Source organism: Silurus meridionalis, chromosome 9, assembly GCF_014805685.1.
Source record: "Silurus meridionalis isolate SWU-2019-XX chromosome 9, ASM1480568v1, whole genome shotgun sequence".
Classification (NCBI taxonomy): domain Eukaryota; kingdom Metazoa; phylum Chordata; class Actinopteri; order Siluriformes; family Siluridae; genus Silurus; species Silurus meridionalis.
Genome location: NC_060892.1, coordinates 15340317 through 15361631, shown reverse-complemented (window position 1 = coordinate 15361631; position 21315 = coordinate 15340317). Strand labels below are relative to the sequence as shown.

The 21315-nt window shown below is 39.9% G+C and overlaps 1 protein-coding gene across 1 annotated transcript; it reads right to left on the bottom strand.

Annotated features, from left to right (window-relative positions):
* Positions 1–996: 996 nt before the first annotated feature.
* On the bottom strand, positions 997–17044 carry dhx38 (DEAH (Asp-Glu-Ala-His) box polypeptide 38). The gene is given in 28 exon segments (XM_046856744.1): positions 997–1515; positions 3628–3749; positions 3995–4090; positions 4948–5073; positions 5442–5576; positions 5756–5911; positions 6042–6196; positions 6302–6510; positions 7515–7627; positions 7724–7831; positions 8152–8268; positions 8485–8595; positions 8769–8909; positions 9150–9335; positions 9890–10076; positions 10272–10409; positions 10515–10633; positions 10998–11105; positions 11773–11934; positions 12474–12629; positions 12717–12793; positions 13335–13453; positions 13552–13624; positions 13627–13713; positions 14410–14565; positions 14946–15154; positions 15383–15736; positions 16887–17044. Coding segments are annotated over 27 exon segments (3777 nt in total). The 5' UTR covers positions 15712–15736; positions 16887–17044; the 3' UTR covers positions 997–1433.
* Between the last annotated feature and the right edge of the window lie 4271 nt (positions 17045–21315).

Sequence of the window (21315 nt, the reverse complement as noted above, 5' to 3'; positions counted from 1 at the left end):
TCCAGAATACACCAGAACTGCTACTGAGATGTAACTCAAACCCAGTCATCTATAAACAATTCCTAAACTTGAGTAACTTGGTGTAGAGAAGGAATAACAGCTGCAGGCCTCTGGAGTGTGCGGTTATAGATAAAGAATCCACAGCTTGTTAACAAATGTTTATTTATTAAAGACTGATGCTTCACACTTTCTAACCATTTCATCTCGAGGAATATCCATAAAGACTGGATATTTCTGTTATGACTTAGAAGCTGATATAAGTGCTGCTATGTATAATCTTCTCAATGGTCAAGATAAAAATCATAAAAAAAAAAAGAAAATGATATACTAGAACAAGCATCAGTATGTAACTCCTCATGTAAAGTAGAGCAGGAACTGGTCAGCACTGCTGTAACAGAATGAATCAATGCACAGTGTAACTATTAAAACTCTTTATGAACGGCTCGTTATAATCTGGACAAAAAGAACAAAAAAAATCCTTCACTGATAAACAGTGACACTGCTAATGTATGTGCAATTCTTTAAGAAACCCACACGTGTCTGTGAGAAGCTGCAACTTAAAAACCATACTTGTTTTTAAATAAAGTAAATGTAGTACATCTGTGAGAGAACATGCACTGATGAGCGGCTAATGAGTAAGTTAGAAAGTGCTTGGGCCCTTAATTGCAGTTTGCAGGTATATTTTATGATTACATGACTTGTCATTACACAGTCTATGTTTTGGTTTGATTTACGGTGTCCATTTAGACTTCATCATGGTTCATTTCTTAGTTTTATTGCAATACAAGAAGAAAACTGTAGTCCATGACTGTTTAAACTCTTTACATTTATTATGTTTGATGGACAAATGATCATTTTCAACATTTACTGCAGATCCAATATTTACAGCTGCTAAAAAAAAAAAAAAAAAAAACAAGAAAAAAAACAGGGACAAAGGACATAGTGGAGCTTTTCAGAGTTTCTGTCTCATAAAAATGGCCATGTATGTCCACTGTACTGATTTAAAATGTTTAATGTTTAGCATATTGACAACACTGGATATTTCTCACAACATGAAACTATTGAATATTCAGTTTGAGGATTTCTGCCATGCAGCACTGGAAAAACAAAGCTCGGTGTTCATATACAGCACTGAGATAAACATTAATAAAAAAGTAAAGCAAATAACACAAGAAATAAAACTCCTCTTTTTTTAATCCATGTATGCAAACAAGTTAAAAAAACAAAACAACAAACGGACAGTAATAGACACGACCTAAAGGCTCACACATGAATGAAATGTGTACCATGCCATGAGTCCACTACTCCCAACACTACCTTCTCTTCCTCTTCTCTTGTGCAAGTGCTCCTACTGCTGGTGCATGTTGGGAAATGCACATTCACCAGCTCTGGAAACAGCAGGACGTCACAAGTGGTATGAAGCTCGGCATGATCTAAAGGCCGAAACGCGCAGGGGTTCGCTTTGGAGTCATGGGCACGTCCTCCCTCCTGCCTGGGGTGCAGATCTTTACAGACCTGTCCAGCGGGAACAAGTGACAAAACACAGTCAAATTCCACTTCACACATTCAAATTCTGTAGCACTGAATTACAGCCAGGTGGCATAAAACCTATTTACCAATAAAACAAATACATTTACATTTACAGCAGTTGGCAGATGCCCCTTAACCAGTTTAGTTTCATTTATACAGCTAAGGAGATGAGGGTTGAGGGCTTTGTTCAAGGGCACAACAGCAGCAGCTTGATGCTGGGATTTAAACAACCTTCCTATCAGAAGTCTAACATCTTAACCACAGAGCTTCCACTTTCCCTCTAGGTTATTAGATCAAGCTTCTATTGTATAATATGACTTATAATTTAAAAGGGTTTCAGATTTATAGTCCGGAAAGGACCACCTTCTCTCCACTGTTGTTCTTTACACCGATCAGGCATATCATTATGACCACCTGCCTAATATTGTTCCCCCTTTTGCTGCCAAAACAGTTCCGACCCATCGAGCAATAACAGCATTAACTTCTTCAGCATTTTGAGCTACAGGAGCCCGTGTGTTGGATTGGAACACACGAGTCAGCCTTCGCTCCCCACGTGCATCGACGGACCCCGGCTGCACATGACGCTGTTTCCTGTTCACAACTGAACCGCTTTTGATAGATGCTGACCACTGCAGAATTGGGGACATCCTACAAGAGCTGCGGTTTTGGAGATGCTCTGACCCAGTCGTCTAGCCATCACTATTTGGCTCGTCAAACTCGCTCACATCCTTACTATTGCCCATTTTTTCGAGCTTCTAACACGTCAACTTTGAGGAGAAAATGTTCACTTGCTGCCCTAATATATGCCACCCATTAACAGGTGCCATGACGATTAGATAATCAGGGTTATTCACATCACTGGTCATAATGTAAATGTTATGCCTGATCAGCCTATGTCAAGAGACGTTTTTTTTTTTTCAGAGTATGATCTTTGTATCACACGTCAAACTGAAAACAGTATTTAATAATAAAGTGAGATGCACTCCATTTAAGTTTGACTTAATATTTTCTCTCCATCTAATTCTATCAGGTATTCATCAAAGCCAGTTCAAAAATATTTTGAACACAACACCTCCACAACACCTCCGATTACGTTACTGTATCGAGCTTAAAGCAGCAACTGCATTAGATTTCATTAGTAATACTGTAATTTGTATATACCCCGTGTCTACATCTCACCTCCTTAGTACTTAATTCAATCATCTTATAACGGAGACGCTAGAAGGGGCACCTGGTGCAATCCTTTTATGTCTGTAGACCATGCTGTCACTCAAATTCAGTAAAATTGGTTAAAAAAAAAAAAGAAAAAAGTATTAATAAAGTCACCAAGAGCTTAATGACTATTACTGCACTGTAAATGTCTGCACATCCTGTCTGTTACATTTATGTTTCAAAGTTTAACAGCTCCTCTTAGAAATGATTTGAATGTTAATGTTCGTTACGCTGCAGTGCTTAGTTTATATCGTGTTCCGTTTCTGGCGCCTTCACTAAATACTGAGATCTTATTTAAATCCTGAAGATGTCTAGGAGCGAGACAGGGAGCACCACATTAATTATCACATCCTGCAGTCACGCAAATCAAACCTTGGATCTACCTCTTTAATGCGACCAGCGCCACTGCCAGCCAGGCTTTGATTTAGAGATAAATGTACTGATTAATTAATAATGTGTCATCTTAAAAAACCAATCTCTTCCCTTTGTGGTACTGCCAGATGTGTGCGAAATTAATTTCTCGGATTAATCGGAAAATTAAGGCAGGCTCGTCTCCTGTGCCACAGCATTACTGCTACAGTAATGGAGGTCAGCCAGGAGTCAATATTATTTCTGTTCCTCTCGGGCAGAGATGAGAGGTGAGAAAAGCTCATCACGGAGCTGAGGGGGGTGGGGGGGAGAGAAGGAGAGAGGGGGGCCGGATGGAGCCTGAGGAAAAGGTTTGATAATAGTCTTCCTAAAATGACAGCATTAGTATTTCAGCACAGCAGAATTTGGGCGGATATCTAAACGGGGATGATTGTGCTTTTTCAGTAAAAGAGGGAGAGCAGATGTTTTATACAGCAATGGGTTGATAAAGTGAACGAGTGCAGTGAATGACAGTACCTTGAGCTGCCCAGAGTGTTCCTCTTCTCCTGTTCATCTCGCCTCGCTCGCAGCTGCTGTTCAGCCAGAGACATCTCCTCCTCCATGTTGGAGATCTCCTCTTTTGCTCTCCGACGATTCTCCTGAAAAAAACAGAGAAAAAAAGAGAAAAGATAATTATTATAAGTAACAATGTGGCTGTGTTGCAAAGAAAAGGCAGGAGTTTAACTAAAAATCAACCTACATAATAATTATGTACATTAAATCTAAAAGAAAATTCTCAGAAAAAACTCCATGCTAAAGCAATACAGCGTAACATTACCATAGAAAAGCACAACATGAGCAGAAAGGGGTAGGAAAGACACTGATGCTAATCGTCGGATCTCACCTGTCGACTCTTTCCTGCGTGTTTGATGCTGTAGAACATGGGGCCGAGCTCAGCTAGCCACTCTCCATCCACCGCAGTCACACACTGCATGTACTCCTACAACACACACAACCAAACCACATGTCAATATTAACACACGTTCTAATTCCACAAGGCAGTCTGGCTGTATGTGTACATTCACTCTAACAAAACAGTCAAGAAGGGAGTCCCAGATCATTTAACGGTGGGGTACGAATTTGTCTTCTTATTTAACACCATCCCTTCTGTTTTAAAGAAAGTTTGGTGAAATGGATCAAACTAGCGAGATCAATTTCACCAAGTTAAACTACAGAAAAACAAAGTAGAGCCTAAAAACATACTGCAAAATAAAAAACACTAAAGTTGTTCATTTGTTGGACACACACACACACACACACACACACTACACATTTCTGAGGCATCTTTAAAATTATATTATTAGTGATGGTGTTAAAGATTTAGAAATTTTCTCTGTCTATATCTTAGTCTATATTTATAAAATAGTCCATATCTTTAGAATTTTTGACTGATCCGATTCACTTGTCACTTTCTTCACATCTCTATCTTTATCTTATATTAAACAGTTATTTACTTCTTATTTTCTGAATCGAAGTGTGATTTTTGGCAGCCTGCTTCTAATATGACTCATGTTCCGCATCTTTTTGTTTTTTTTTACTGCTTTGACAAAACAATTTCCCTCAGGGATCAATAAAGCAATCAATAAATCAATCCCCGCATCCATGAATATGCCAAAAACTACACACAGGCGCATTGACTAAGGATTTATGGCTGCAGTGTGATTAATATTTGAACAAATCGTAACACCGAACATGAATCAATTCTCATGATGTCTTCTCCACAACCACACAGAGAAACGACAATACTGTGTGTGTGTGTGTGTGTGTGTGTGTATAAAGAATGAGACTAGATGTTACCTTGGTGGTCATGACCAGCTCGTGGTAAGTGATGTAGTCAGGGGTGTAGCCCATGCCGAAGAGAGAGCTGGTAGGGTGGAGGTGACACGGCATCCCTGTTCGTACGTTCACATACTCACCAATGCCCTGTGCACGTACACACACACACACACACACACACTTCTTAAAGAATCTGTTTGTGCTGTGGTGATTAATCCTAAAAATTAGACAACACTACAAGAAAGAACATAAAATGGTAAGCAAATAAAGAGCATAAATAACAAAATTTTATTCAACATTTACCAATTTGTCAACATTTTGCCAAGTTTTCTCACAATTAAAAATGACGAACACCATGGAGATATTCAGACTACATACACAAGGGCAAAAGTCTTATTTGTTATGTTAAATCATTTTGCTAATTTGTGCTTCTACAGCTTTAGTTTTGGACCAGAATTATTTTGAGGAAGTAAGTGATGGGAGTAGAGAGTCTGATGAAAGTGTGTGAAACGCACCTTCAGCTTCGCCGCCTGGTGGAAATACGCAGCACAGATGCACTTCCTGATTATGTCCCAGTCTGAGCCACAGGAGACCAAGTTAATCTTCTGCTGCACCATGATGTCTTTTAGCTGAGCTCGCACCTCCCGTACCTGTCACACACACACACACACACACACACACACACACACACACACACACACACACACACAATGTTCACCAAATCATAAAAAGTAAATCCCATAAGTTACAATCACTCTGAATAAACAAATGTGTGTGTGTGTGTGTGTGTGTGTGTGCGTGTTGGCGCATGTGCGTCTGTATGGCGTACCTTGCGCATGGCCTTGGTGTGGATGAAGTGCTCGTTGCACCAGATGCTGGAATAGTTGTTGTTCTTCCACTGCAGGTAGACATTGAGGTAGGTCAGGTGATCACTCTCGGGTACAGCGAACTTCTCCCTCACCTGGTCACTCTCCTCCTCTCGGCCCTAACAGAAGCACGACAACGTTTCAGGAGTGTTGGTGGATTCGGACATTTGTATGTAGACTTTCTCAGTGCAGAGACTGAGGTAGGGGTTGTGTTTTTATTTCATTAGAATGCTAAAAGTGAAAAGAAACCTTGGGTCTGTAGAAGATGGTCGGCACCGACAGCATGGAGACGATGATGAGGATGTCGGCACTGCAGCCCATGTCACACGACACGATCAGCATCTTGGACAGAGCTGGGTCTAAAGGAAACTCCACCATGAGCCGACCTGTCGTTGTCAGAGCACCTGAGAGAGGGAAAGATACAGACTAAACCTGGGGAGCAACACTACATAGCAAAAAAAACTTTCATCTCATGTCCTTTATCGTTCAGTCTGTGAAGACCTTCTTACCAGTGTTGTCCAGAGCACCGAGGATCCACAGCTGGTACATGGAGTTCAGCATGTTGTCTTCAGGAGGAGGATCCATGAAGTGGAAGAGCAGCAAGTCCTGCACACCCAGAGACTTCAGCAGCAGCACCACATTAGCCAGGTTTGTGCGCTGGATCTCAGGGATGGTGGTGGTCAACATCTCGTTCTTGTAGGCGCTCTGAGTGTATAACCTAGACACGATAAAAAAAAAACATGCAGTACGTTGGCAGAACAAGAGGGTAAAGGAAACGGGAGAGTCACAGTGTTTTTGAAAAAGTCAAGTCACTGTGATAAACAATTTGAATCACTCCTGCAGAATTGCTTCATGTTTTTTTTTTTTTTTTTTATAATGTACACACAGTGGAACCTCGGAGCTCGCGAGGGTTAGGGACCAAGACCGGTCGCGAGTTGCGAATTTTCGCGACCTTTTGATACGCCCCTTCCAACCCAGTAAAAACCCAAAGAACACTATACGAAATCGATTTAAATGAGTAAATAACACTATTTCACTCCATAACACTTAATTATTAGACTATTCTAACGTTAATTTATGTAAACTAACAGCAATTACAATGCTTAATTAAAAAAAATAAAGTACAGGTACAGTAAAGTATGCAGTAGAGAAGTACAGAAAATACAGTACAATACAGTACAGAAAATACAGTAATGGGTACTCACTTTATATAGTATGCTGAAGTGTGTTTTAATGAGATAAACCTTGATAAGAAATGTTAAAACTAGCGTTTTAAACAGCTCGCGGTTGCTCACGAGCCGATCTGAATGAGAGTCGCCGGTTGGAATGAAAGTCGCGAGCATGCGAGGTCGCGAGCGCTGAGGCCGCGAGCTCCGAGGTTCCACTGTATGTATGTATATATATATATATATATATATATATATATATATATATATATATATATATATAGGTCCAGAAATATCTCTTCCATAATAGTTTTAATGGAAAAGATTTATTTAAGAAATACAACTTAATTTTATACAAGCCAGGTTAGTTAACATATCATCCAGGTTCTTCAGCTAATACATACTTATCCTTTTATTATATTTGTGATTGGAACAAAGTTTATATTTACACTTTAAATAATTGATCAGTATTTTGAGATGTTCAGTTACAATTACATCTGGTGTGTGTGTGTGTGTGTGTGTGTGTGTGTGTGTGTGTGCGCCTGTGTCTTTGTACCTGTAACACTGGCCTGGCCCAGTTCTCCCAGCTCGGCCTGATCGCTGGTTAGCATTAGCCTGGCTAATGGGGTAGACCTGCAGTGCATCCATACCTATACGTGGGTTGAACACCTGGACAAATCAACATGAAAAATTAAAGTTACAGAGACTGTAGTGCTGCATGGCACTAGTTTGCATGTTAAAATAAAAATCCCAGCTGCCTAATACCTTGAGTTTGCAATATCCAGAATCCACTACGAACATGATGCCGTCTACAGTCAGAGACGTCTCAGCGATGTTGGTGGCCACGATGCACTTCCTTACTCCGTCTGGAGCCTGACACAGAAAAAGAAAACTCAGAAACCTGCATTTTATAACAACCTGTTAGTAGCACCGTGCTGCACAGGAATGGCAGCAGGAAACAGTTATGTCCTTAACATCATGCTATGCTGGTACAGAGGTCAACTTTCACCTTAACAGTACCAAATAAAACAGAAGTACAAACACTTAGGACGACAAATCAACACGTCCACTTATATTGTAGTGCTGTAACATTTAAACCAGTCCGCTTTGTCATTTCAGATATTTATTCAGATACAGGAAATTTCACCCGTTTCTATAAGTTTGCAGATAAGTAAGTAGGGCAGATGTGGTACCTTCTGGAAGATCTTGGCTTGTAGGTCTGAGGGCAGCTGGGAGTAGATGGGCAGGACTGCCAGAGCAGGAGCATTCTCCAGCTCCTCCAATCGCTCCACGATCTGATCTGAAGTCACCTGCAGTGAAACACAGGCTTTAGTGGCACAAATACTGTTTTAAAGCTGTATAATTCAAAAAAGAAATGAAAATCATTAAATTCTATACACTAAATCCTAATGACTCGATTCTTACAATATACTGTTGATTATATTTATAATTCTCTGAAACGTTTAGCTAAAAAAAGAAATTCTCTTATTCAACTTTAAAATTGAAAATGTTCTTGCAACATTCACCTCGATGTCCTCCTGCCCAGGCATGAAGATAAGAATATCTCCTGTCATGCCACTGAGGTGGATCTGCAGGGCCTGCTTCACTGCAGCTTCCACATAATCCTCCTGAGGAGTCTATACACACACACACACACACACACACACACACACACACACACACACACACACACACACACACACACACACACACACACAGCTTTAGAAACAAACTCTCTGATAGATAAATAAACGAATAAAAAAATTTAAATAATAAATAAATAAATAAAAAACAGAACACCACATCTTACCTTACTAAACATAATGTCCACAGGGAATGTCCTTCCTGGAATGTGAAAAATAGGAACATTTCCAAAGAACGCCGCAAATTTGTCCGAGTCCATGGTAGCCGATGTGACGATAAGCTTTAAATCGGAGCGTCTGGACACCACCTATTACAGAGGTAAATAAAAAGGAAACATAAGTATTGATAATTAGTTTCAGAGGTTAGTATTCATTGACCGGTTCTGAGATGTTTTCTTTTATTATTGTTCACTAAGGAAATTGTGAATTATTCTCAGATGAATCTGACAAAGTTTATAAAAACATTTTTTTGCTTTAGATTTCATTCCCAAAATTAACTCCGACTCCCACAATGCTCTGAAATGAGATAAAGATAATGTGTACTGCACCTCACGGAGCAGGCCGAACAGCACGTCCGTGTTCAGCGATCGCTCGTGGGCTTCGTCCATGATGACGGCACTGTAGTGGTCCAGATCAGACTCGCGCAGAGACTCTCGCAGCAGGATACCATCAGTCATGTACTTAATTATCGTCTTCTCCGACGTGCAGTCCTCAAAACGGATTGCATAACCGACCTACATGGATCAGGGGCAAGTTGTTATGACTCACTAACACAATGCATTCATAAAGATAGTGGATGCATAAATCTGCATTTTTTAAATGATTCAATGTGGAATACTAAATTGAATAGCCTACAGTTTTGTCCTCAATAAAAAGGCCATTAATATGCATTATATCCCTAATAGAATTGGTCAAAAAGTAATAAAACCTATAGGATATTTACATCCACAGTAGGATATTAACCTTCAGACCTGTTTAAACCTTTGTTTTACACCTACTGTCTCAAATGATGGACAGCCTTGAGGGTAAAATAATTTTATACATCTAAGTATCTGCTATTATTCTAAACAGTTGTGCAAGTCTCACTTTGTCCACCAGGTGGAAGTGTTAACGTATAAAATAAGTATGTGGAGGTTGTAGAATTTACTTGTTAACTGAAAGAACAGTTTTGTGTTTTTCAATGAAAATAAATCCTATTTATCCAAAAACATACAAACCCCTCTTGTTGGTTCTTCTGCAACAGTGCAGCACAATACAATAAATATATATATCAAAAACCTAAGCTCACCTCCTCTCCGAGGTTGCTGCTCATCTCCTCGCTCACTCTCTTCGCTACACTCATGGCTGCCACTCTGCGTGGTTGTGTGCATCCCACCATCCCATAGCTGGTATAGCCATCCTCGTGCAAGTACTGCGTGAGCTGCGTGGTCTTCCCGCTGCCAGTCTCGCCCACTACTATCACAATACTGTTGTCTCTGTGCGATTATACAGAACACAAAAAAAAAAATGCTCGATAAAGCATTACATCTCCATACAGCAAAGTTTTATCACAGCAATTAAAAACTTTGACAACCACAGTGTATTGGAACAAGTGCTTCATAGTAAACTTGGGATTTGAAGAGTTTTAACATTTGCAGTAAAGATCTAAATAATCTGCATTATGCAGCAACCTGATAATGTTGAGCAGCTGCTGGCGAACTGCGAAGATAGGGAGATACTGTCTCTGTTCCAGAAGAGTCTTTCTCTTAGCAAACTCACTGCTGGCTTCATTCTTCTCCTTCATGTGTTCAGCAAACTTCTGCTCAGTCCTACAGAAGAGAGGAAGAGGAAACACTTTACCCTAACAATGAAATAATGGTTTGTTCCTGTACAGGAAAGAAGTCAGAAAGTCAGTGTGTGTAGTGATCACATACTTGTAGTCCACAGTCCCATCCTCTGCAACAGGTTTAGCATTAGCGCTGTCTTCCTCCTTCTTGATGCCCATAATGTCTCCCAGTTTGGTCCCAGCGAGCTCCCAGTGTTTGTGCTGTGCCTGTTCCAGTAAACAGTATGAAATTTATCACATGAATGGGTTTAGAAAAACAAAAACTATTTTGTCAAATAATTAATACATAGGACTCATCGGCATATTTTATGAACATATTCATTATTTACAAACTGTTTTAAAAAAGAAAACAAAAAAAAAAAAAGGACATTTTTGAATAAAGCCGGCTGCTTTCAGTAAATATGTAAATAATAAAGTAACAATCCAATCACATTACAATAGAATATTAAGATTACATTGTAATTTTACGCAGCCCTACATTTCTGATAAGGAATCCAGTAACGTAGTTTAACAGACTAAACCAAACACTCAAAAAATAGCTGAGAGCTGAAGTGAGAGATGAGGACCTCACCTTTTTGCGCTCCTTCTGCTCTCTGTGTTTGCGCACCAGCTGGCTGCCTTTGCGGGAGATGATGGCCATGTCGGAAGTGGGATCTTTCACCGGAATGACCGGCTCGGGCTGAGAAAATAAAAACGCTGATTGTTCTGTATGTGATCACGCATACAAAATCTAGCTTATTAAATCCTCAACTATTCTGGTATGTACAATTAACTCCTGCTTATCTAATCAAATACAAATTGAATTATATTGAATTATGCTACATATAAAGCATGAGCTATAGAAGTAATAAAGACCTTTATATAAAGATTACAATAAAGTTTTGCACAGAAGTCGTAAATGTCATTAAAAACAATAATTGTGGCTGCACAGCATTGTTGATATTTGTTTAAAAATATGAATTTGAACAGTAACATATGGATGAAATGAAATCTTTGGTGTTCAAGCTAAAACAAATCAAACCCTGGATCAGCATTCAATTTCATTCATGATTAGAAAATATTTTATACCTTCGAATCACAGATGAAGAACACATGATTTAGCCACATGATCTCAAATAGACATATCTATTTTATTCTGCAACTCAAAACCTGGGCGTTTACTCACTACTACTATACTATTACTATACTCACTCTAAATACACAATTCACTGTTATTCGATTGAGTCATGGTCACATGTAACGTCTATTTTTAATCACTGAAATCAACGGATCAGGATAAAAAGTGTTCATCAATAAGGCAGAAGTTATTAAATAATAATAATAATTACATTTGTTCTGGAACTTACCTGTTTGGTGAAGACGATTCTGCCATCTAAGAAAGGAGGGACAAGATTGTGGACGAGCAGGTGGACCCTTGCTGCGTTGTCTTCTTCAAAGTCCTCGTCCACTTCCAACCGCTGCACCACGCCACTAGTCAACATGCGGTTCGTCTCCCAGCGTTCATTGTCCTAAAGAGGTATTTAGTGAATTATAATAAAGTTTATTGTATTTGTATGGATCTCAGTGGTGACACTGGAATGAAACGCCAAAGAAACGTTTGACTCAAACTGGAACTTGTTTCTCTTCTGGGTGATTTTCAGTGTAAGATTATAAAACATTACAGAAGAGTAAAGACAAACAGTACAGTGCGTGTATACAATTCTGAATCATTCACTCAAAATGCTGGATAATACAAAACCCAAAAGTAAGGTAACAAAAAAAGGACTATCATTTTCGACTTGCTAAAACATTGAAAATTAATGTATACTTGTATACTTTGTGGTATTAAATGTTTTACGTGCCTCGTAAGCTCATATTTGTAACATAAGTGTTAATTTAAGCGATATTTTATTAACACAAGAAGACCATTGTTACCTGTATTTGGTAATCCAGACATTTGAATTAATAGTTTCTCACTTATAGTAAATAATTATTGTAAATTTTTTTTACAGCAGCATTGAAGAACCAAGATTGTGACTTTTGAAAGAGGTTTGGTTATTTATTGTACCTCATTGATCTGTCGTTTTTGCGCAGAAATACGTTTCTGGGTCTGCTTCTGCAAAATCTGCTCTCTCTTCTTCACATAATCTTCTGAGCTGGAAGTCAGAGGGTTGTGGAACTCGTCATAGCCCTCATCCATCATGTACCAGTCTCTGTCCGCTTGCTGTGGACAGTATAAAAGGAATCATTAACAAACGAGTGAACATGAAGTTGATTAAAAATAAAAGGCTAAAATCATAATTGCACTGACCCTCTGGTCTTCTTCCCACTGATCCTTCTCGTCCTCATTGTCAAAGCTGATGCCATCCTCTCCGTCCTCCTTTTTACCTACAGCATACAAACACTTGTCCATTTCTATCATCACCCTCACATAACAGTAAATTAACTGCATTTATACCACAGTGCTACACAATTTCGTTTTTTTTTAACCACATGCACCAGACCGGTTTATATCAACGCACGTGTTTTATCATTATTATTTCCATGGACACTCACACACATCAATGTGCATATTCATTATTGATGATGTAAAGATTTCTGTACTATTGATGTGTATGGAAGGAGCCTCCAGTGTCAGAGAAGCAGATAACGGGAAAACTGTTCTACATCATTAAATGTAACCATAAGCAAATAAATAAAGTAAGGTATGACATTCTTTACAGAAAAGAAATTATTTTACAGCTGTAGATTATGATGCATAAAGCACTTCAGGACATACTGTAACAAGAATCTATAAACTTCTGCACAGTAACAGTAGTTCCACTTCATCATACTGCACCTGCTCATTGCTGACTATTTTCCTACAGCACCATGGTACTGAACATTTTATATATAAAAAAAAAAAAAAAAAACAAGATTGAACACACACCTTTCCCTCTGGATAGACGAGGCGTGGAGCCCAAGTGCTTTCTGTCGTTGGCCCACTCATTGTATTTGTATGATGGCGTGGGAAGGGGCGTGTCCTCTGGATAACGAGCTCTTACAGACCTTAGAAAACATTACACACAATCAGTGCAAAGCTTGAACATGTATTTCTACTCACTTTAATTATGCAGTCATCACAAAGACACTGAAGAGAAGCTCACTTGTCTCTCCGTTCGCTCTCTCGGCCTGAGCGTGAGCTGCGCTCGGAGCGATCGCTCTCGCGGTGAGACGGGCTGGAGATGGGCTCTCCCAGTGGGAACGGCGCGAGCTAGAGTAGCCACTGTCGTCTTCGTCCCAACTGGAGGCAGACGGCGTGAGAGCGTCTGTGTACACCATAACAAGAACACACAGACTTTTAATGTTTACAAATCAGGCTTTGGAGAGACATTAATTTTTCATATAAAGAAAGGTACTGTTATGTGATGGGAAGGAAAATGGACACAGACGCTCAGGTTCAGGAGATAGTCTTTAAACATTAGTAATTTACATGAGAAGAATCACACAATCATGACCCTGGCATCCAAAACTTCCATAATTTCCGGACTATAAAGCGCACCCAAATATAAGCCGCACCCACTGAATTTGACAAAGATTTTTATTTTGAACCTAAATAAGCCGCACCTGTCTATAAGCCACAGGTTCCTACACTGAAACTAATGAACTCATCCATATTTATGATGTGGTGCGGTCCGATTCAGTGGGAGTGCATCTGATTCAATATAAAGAGTTTCATTGGTTCACCTGAACCCGTTCGGCAATTTCATTGGTCTAATGTTATAGGGCTCAGTTTTTTGTCTTGAAGTTTGTGAAACCGGGAAAAACCCAGGAAAAATCCATAAATTAGCCGCTTCGTTGTTTAAGCCGTGGAGTTCAAAGAGTGGGAAAAAAGTAGCGGCTTATAGTCCGGAAAATACGGTAACCTCTGATGTAATCACACATTAGACCAGTTTTTCAAGTTTAGACACATTCATTTGTCAATCACTCGATTGCTTGGGTCATGTTCATAGTGATTTACTGACCTTTGGGTCGACTGCGGGGAGACTGAGGTTCGTCCCTGCGACTTCCGCGGCTGAGGCGCTCGGACCAGCCATCTTTCTGTGAGCGCTCGCTCCTCACACTGCTATCCAAGTGCTCAGAGCGACTGCTGCTGGACCCCCGATTGCGATCTCGCTCATCTGCAACAACAACCACAAAATACACATTTAAACACAATGGAAAGAGCGAGAGAAAAAGAGAAACAGAGATGAAGAAAAGGAGAACATTTAAGGAAGGAAGAGAAGGAGAGATGGAAAAAGAGTGAGGAGTGGACAAAGGAAAGGAGGTGAAGACAGTGAAAAGGGGGAAAGAGTGAGAAAAGAAGGGAAATGGGAAGAGTGCACAAGGGAGAAAGGGGGGGGATGAAGAAGTAAATGAGTGAGCAAAAAAGAAGAAAGGAGGAAGAGATAACAGGGAAAAAAGGAGGGAATGGGAAGAAGAGAGAAAGGGACGGAAATAATTGAGGAGTGAGAAAAAGAGAAAGGGATGGAGGGAATGAAACAAAGAAATTGGTACTCACCTCGATCACTCCTGCGCTCTCTGTCTCTCTCTCGGTTTCGGTCTCTGGATCTCTCCTTGTCCTTGTCTCTGGTTTTGTCCTCTTTAGATGAAGCGTAAACTCCCTGCTCTCGCCGGTCTTTCTCCCTCTGCTGATGTCTCTTTCTGAATTCTTCACTTACACCGCCGGGGTTTGATGGAGTTTCTGCCCCTGATGTACGGTAACGCCTGCTGCAGCAATTTTCGATTTAATGCATTTTTATTTGTATAGGGCTTTTAACAATTAACATTGTCTTAAAGCAGCTGTACACAGATAATGCGGTAATAAAGAATGAATAAGACTGAGATTGAATAAAATTGTTGGACATTACCATCCATTTACTTCACCTCATTAGAACCTTTACTCCACACAGAAAACCCTTATTGCTTTAGTGAAGCTGCATGTGGTAAATGACTCACCTCTCCTTCTTCCCGTTACTCCGGTCTTCACCCTCATCATCCTCATCAGAGTCGGAGTCGCTCTTGGCCTCCTCCCAGTCTCTGTAAGACAACACCTTGGATTTTTTTGAAGTTCGGTCATCGCTGTCCGAGTTCAGCTGCTCCTTCCCTTCCCGCTCTTTGCGTTTCTGAGCAGCGAGGAGATCGAGGCCGAGCAAAGAGGTGCGAGGGGCCGGCGCTCGAAACACATGCTGCTCCTCTGAAGCACTCTTCTTCTTCACGATTAGTCCTCCGACCTGTGAGCCTCCAGTTCCCTCTAATCTGTGCAGGGACGTGTCGTCGTCCTCCATCTCACCAGAGACACTGCAGAGTGATCTGCAAAATTCCACCAGATAATATACAATCGGGGGTATATACAGTTAATTTTTGGTAACAGTAGCTCTGACAATACTGCAGTTTATATTAATTTGCTCAATCAAAAGTTATTATACAGTTAACAAATTAAAAATGCATGTAATTAACCCTAACATAGTTGCTGGTCTTTAATAAAATTGTTGCTGAAACATTCATTCAGAGTTAAAATGTACAGTTTTTCATGGACAATGCACCTGCATTAACACAAATCTTTTTGCATAATTGTTGCGTATATCCACTTGAAATCATTTCCCAGGTAGTTTTGAGTACAGTAGCTACTTTTTGATCATTAATGTTGTCTGATGTAGCACCTTGTTCCTTGAGGAATGTTGTTTTGTTTCACTGTGTACTGCACTGTACAAGGTTATAATGACAATACAAGCCTACTTCACTGAAATGTTGACGTTTAGCATAACAAGGACACAATTCATTCATCGTTGTACAAGCTGTCATTTTCTGGGAAAATTCAAGGCAGTGGAGCTTAAACGTGTGATTTCTTAGTGTTTGTCATCATATCAGCATATCAGTAAACAATCAAGGGGTACGAAAGTTCATCGTGGATGTTCCACAAGATTAGATATAACTATAAACCGATTAGGTATGCATTATTAAAATAAAACTATTTATCGCAAAATAACGTGGTATAAGTCTAGTTTATTTCTATAGCGCTTTTCACAACTATAACAAGACACAGTGGATCACTGTACTGTAGTGAACTTCTCACACCAGTGCGCTGCTTTATGTACATTATTAATGTTTTTAGTAAGTCAGCTCAGGAACTGTAGTTTATATTGGAAGCAATAAAGCGCTAAAAGCTAAATAAGTTATATGATTTAAAAAAACCGTTAAAATTAAGACTCACAAATCTACATACATAGAATAAATCTCACAAATATACACACATACAATATATGTACAATATATACACACACATGGAGTGAAATAGTGTGTGTTAAAATATGTATTTTTCGTGTTATCTGAGTTCTAGTATTGTGTCACACGGGTTTCTACACAAAAGACAAATTGCCGTATTTACAAACTAGCATGCTAACCGGCTACATCAAGCTACATGCTAATAAAGCAAAGAGAAAATCAAATCCTGTGTGTTTACCTGTTCAAGTACGCTTTTACTGAGGTATCTGTGTTGAACACATTACTGCAATCAGATTAAAAGCATAAAAATAATTACAGAAAAAACACGAAACAAAAACGCGCACAGGAGGACGCCATTACCGCCCCACAATTCAACGCCGCAGTTCCGCTTTGACAAAACTTTATTGAAAAAGAACAAAGCTGTAAAACATCTTTGGGAAAAAAAAACATTTAAAGAAGACGCAATTTAAGGATTTTCCAATAAAATTAAATAAAATAAAATCGTTAAACAAAATCACACAGAAATTCACATCTACCAATGAGTATCATATTCACAAAATTCATAACTACTAATAAATACAGTGACCTTTTTTTCTTTTTAAATTAATCATCCAGATCAATTGTGACTTCTGTAATCATATTGTATATTTCCATTTATAAAAGTTAAAAACTCTGCTTATGCTCCACAAGTGGGTTGTGAGATAGAGAAGGAAAACGTCTGGAGTGAGTTAGATGAAGTGGTGGAAAGTGTACTTGGGAATGAAAGATTGGTGATTGGGGCAGACTTTAATGGGCATGTAGGTGAAGGGAACAGAGTTGATGAGGAGGTGATGAGTAGGTATAGTCTTAAGGAGAGGATTGTAGAAGGGCAGATGGTAGATTTTGCTAAAAAGATGGAAATGGAAGTGGTACACTTATTTTAGAAGGAGGCTCATATGGTGATCCTATATCACATATATATATATATATTTATATATTTATAAGAGGGTAGAAGTTGCACACAGGTAGACTATATTTTATGCAGGAGATGCAGCCTGAAGGAGATTGGAAACTGTAAGGTGTTGGCAGGGGACAGTATAGCTAAACAACATCGGATGGTGGTCTGTAGGATGGTTTTGGAGGTGATGTAGAAGAGGAGGAGAGTGAAGACTGAAAGAAGAATAAGATGGTGGAAACTGAAGGAGGAAGACTGTAGTGTGAGATTTAGGGAAGAGGTCAGACAGGGGCTCATGGTGGTGAAGAGGTGCTGGATGATTGGGCAAAAACTGCAGAAGTGATAAGGGAGACAGCTAGAAAGAAACTTGGTGTGACACTAGGAAAGACAAAGGAAGACAAAGAGACGTGGTAGGGGAATGAGGACGTGCAGGAAAGCAGATGGGAGTTTTACTTACTCAAATATATTCTGAGAACAGAAAATAAAATAAAACAAAATGATTGGTTTAAAGATTAAACCTATTAAATTGAAAGAGAGGTGGGGTCAGAGCGTTCGGACATGTGCAGGGAATCCTTCAAACAGCTATATTAGCATTGCTAATTCGTGGAGAGCTCAAGTAAAACTGGTGCAAGTCCTGAGGTGTTATTCACCCCTGTTGAGATTTTCACAGTTCTTCAGCACAGTGCTGTGCATAAAAGCAGACCGACCCAAGCGGGAGAATCATTTCTTCTTCACATTTTTGAGAACGCACATCAGGATGGCCTCCGTATCACTGCCACGCAGGAAGAACCTCTCCACGCAACAGGCTTTGGCCTGGCTTCAGGAAATGGACAAAGCAGACTCTGATGGAGGAGAGATTTAATTTGTCCAGCAGGCCACTGATACCGCCTCAGAAGAATCCGAAAAGGAGACGGAACAAGAACCCAACATGCCTCCACGTAAGATGCACCGTGGTACTGGGAAGCTCTGTCTGAGCCAGACGGCAAAAGACGGGACTGTGTGGGTAGAGGAGGACATTGGAATGCCCAGTGCAGTAGCAAATCACTCGTGCTTCACTGCGCAAGCTGGACCCACAGAGTCTGCTAAGGTTTGTCATTGCCATAGTACATATGATATTTATATAAACCCATTTAGAGTGAGGTTCATGTAAATTTACCATTCTCTATTTGTTTATCTTCCGACAGCGTAAAATTACAAGCGTGCTCCAAAGCTTCCTTTGCCTGTTAGACGTGGGAATGCTGCAGACCATCAGGGATTGCACGGTCCATCAAGCCCGCAGAACAGAGCCGGACTGGAATTTGGCAATTCATGAACTGATGGCATTCATTTCAATTTTGTTTGTAAGAGCAATCATGTGTCCCGTTGGTGCCATTGTGGATTGCTGGTCAGAAAGCTTTCTGGTGCCAGTAATCAAAGAGACAATGCCCCGAGATAGATTCATTTCAATTATGCAACACCTTCGATTTGATGACAAGGACATGCAGGCAGAACGGGTAAAAACAGACAAATTTGCTGCGATCTCCGACACCTGGACACGCTTCATCAAGAACTGTGCTGAGAGTTTCACAACACATGACCATAGATGAACAGCTGTTCCCTACCAAGGTTCGTTGTCCATTCACACAGTATATCGCAACCAAGACAGACAAATTTGGGATCAAGTTTTGGATGCCCACGGATTTGGAGACCAAATATGTCTGCAATGCATCTCCTTACTTGGGAAAGGACCCCAGTCGTCAGAAGGGAGAGAGGCTGGCAGAGAACGTGGTCATGAATCTGATGGAGCCATTTTTAGATGATGGGAGAAATGTCACGACGGACAATTTCTTTACTTCACTGTCACTGTCGCACAGACTGTTGCAGCGCAAAACAACGCTACTGGGCATGGTGAATAAAGTCCCGCATGATCTTGTTAAAATTGCAAAAGACACTGCACGGCGAGAGGTTTTCTCCACTTCAGTGCTTAGAAGTGGCAGTGTCTCCTTGACAATTTATGCACCTAAAAAAAAACAAGACTGTGTGTGTTCTAAGTTCCATGCACCAAGACGTGACGATCGGTGATGGCAGAAAGAGGAAACCCAACACGATAACAGACTATAACCACATGAAGGTATGTGAATGTGTGTATAATTTTACACCAGTGCCACAATGTTTTCTGATGTGTACTATACAGGCCTATAGAAAAAAAGCACATATACTCATGACTCTCTCTCTCTCTGCTTTTACAGTGTGGTGTAGACGACCAAATGGCCCGGATGTATTCCGTAAGAGCAGCAACACGCAGGTGGCCAGTAGCGGTTTTCTACAATATGCTGGACCTGGCCGCGGTGAATGCCTACATTTTGTACCAGGCATGTACAGGGTGGGCAGGCAAAAAAAGATTGTTTCTGAGTCTTCTAGCTAAGGAACTTCGTTGCCAATTCATGCAGCACAAGGAAATATTGGCACAGAGGCAGGCTGCTGCAGCTGCTGTGCCAGGGACTGTACGGACAACGCAGTGCCAGGTGCAAGAGAGCTGCAACAGGAATCACAGCAGGTTTACCTGTGCAACATGTCAGAAATTCACCTGTGCCAAATGCAGGAATGATGGACACTGGGTCTGCAAAAAACACTTAAATAAAAGACTTGTGTATCCATATATTGTGAATGTGTGTCTTTTGTATAAATACGGCAGGCATTTCTGAAGGTTTTCAAGTCTCAAGCAGATTTCAGATCACTGTTTTTCAATGGAAAACGTATAATGAATCTATTTGCTGAATGTGTGTAAGCAGTACACAACAACAACATGCATAAAAAACCCACACTACTTACATTATTATTGTAATAACACATCCACTGCTGCTAATCCCGGTTTATTAGGAAAGATAAGGGTCCAGTGAACAACATGCTGTAAAGCATTTCTGCACCAACCAAACAATAGTGTTGTCATTTAGATGTTTATTCCTTTGTTTAAGTCAAAGAACTTTGGCTGGTGTTTGTATGTATTTCCGAATATCTTTCACATAAAAAAACGACATCTTGGTGACAAAAAAAATATGGCTGGAAGAATATAGTGTTACAAAATGGTTGAGACCACAAAAAAATAAAGAATTACAAATTAAAAGAGTATAAATCTAGGGTGGAGTCTCTACCCTCTCTGTAGGTGTCTCATGTTTTTTTATGCACCGCCTATCATTTCAAAACTTTTCTTTCCAGCCAGTAGCATTTTGGAAACAAAATGACTGATGGACAATGTAGCCAATAAGTGCAGGACTCTAACGATATATGGGAGGATTTTATTCTCCACGTGTGTGAATCTTAGTTTTATTACTGTTTATAAACTCCTACTGGCTGAAGCAGCACGTGCTGTGAGGGACCAGGAAGTGATGCAGCTCTCAGCTCAACATAAACAGCTGTTTATAGCTCGTGCTAACTGGACTTTGTTTAAAAAAAAAACAAGAAAACAAGGAAAAAAATGGACAATCAAAAAAGTTGTTTTATCTGAGATTTGCAAAAGAAAAAGCAGCCATGTGGAAAATATTTTTTGGGGGCGGAGTAACAACAGAGACATGGAGCTCTACATCTGTAAGTTACAATAAATCTCCCCTTATAGCTTTATACGATTTTATTGGTTTTATTGCCTGTTTGTTTTTATAGGTAAAATGCTTGAAAAGTAAGTTTGTGTGTGTGTTTGGAATGGCCAGACATCAATATGAATGCCAAATCAATATCAATAGCCCCAAACATGTATAAC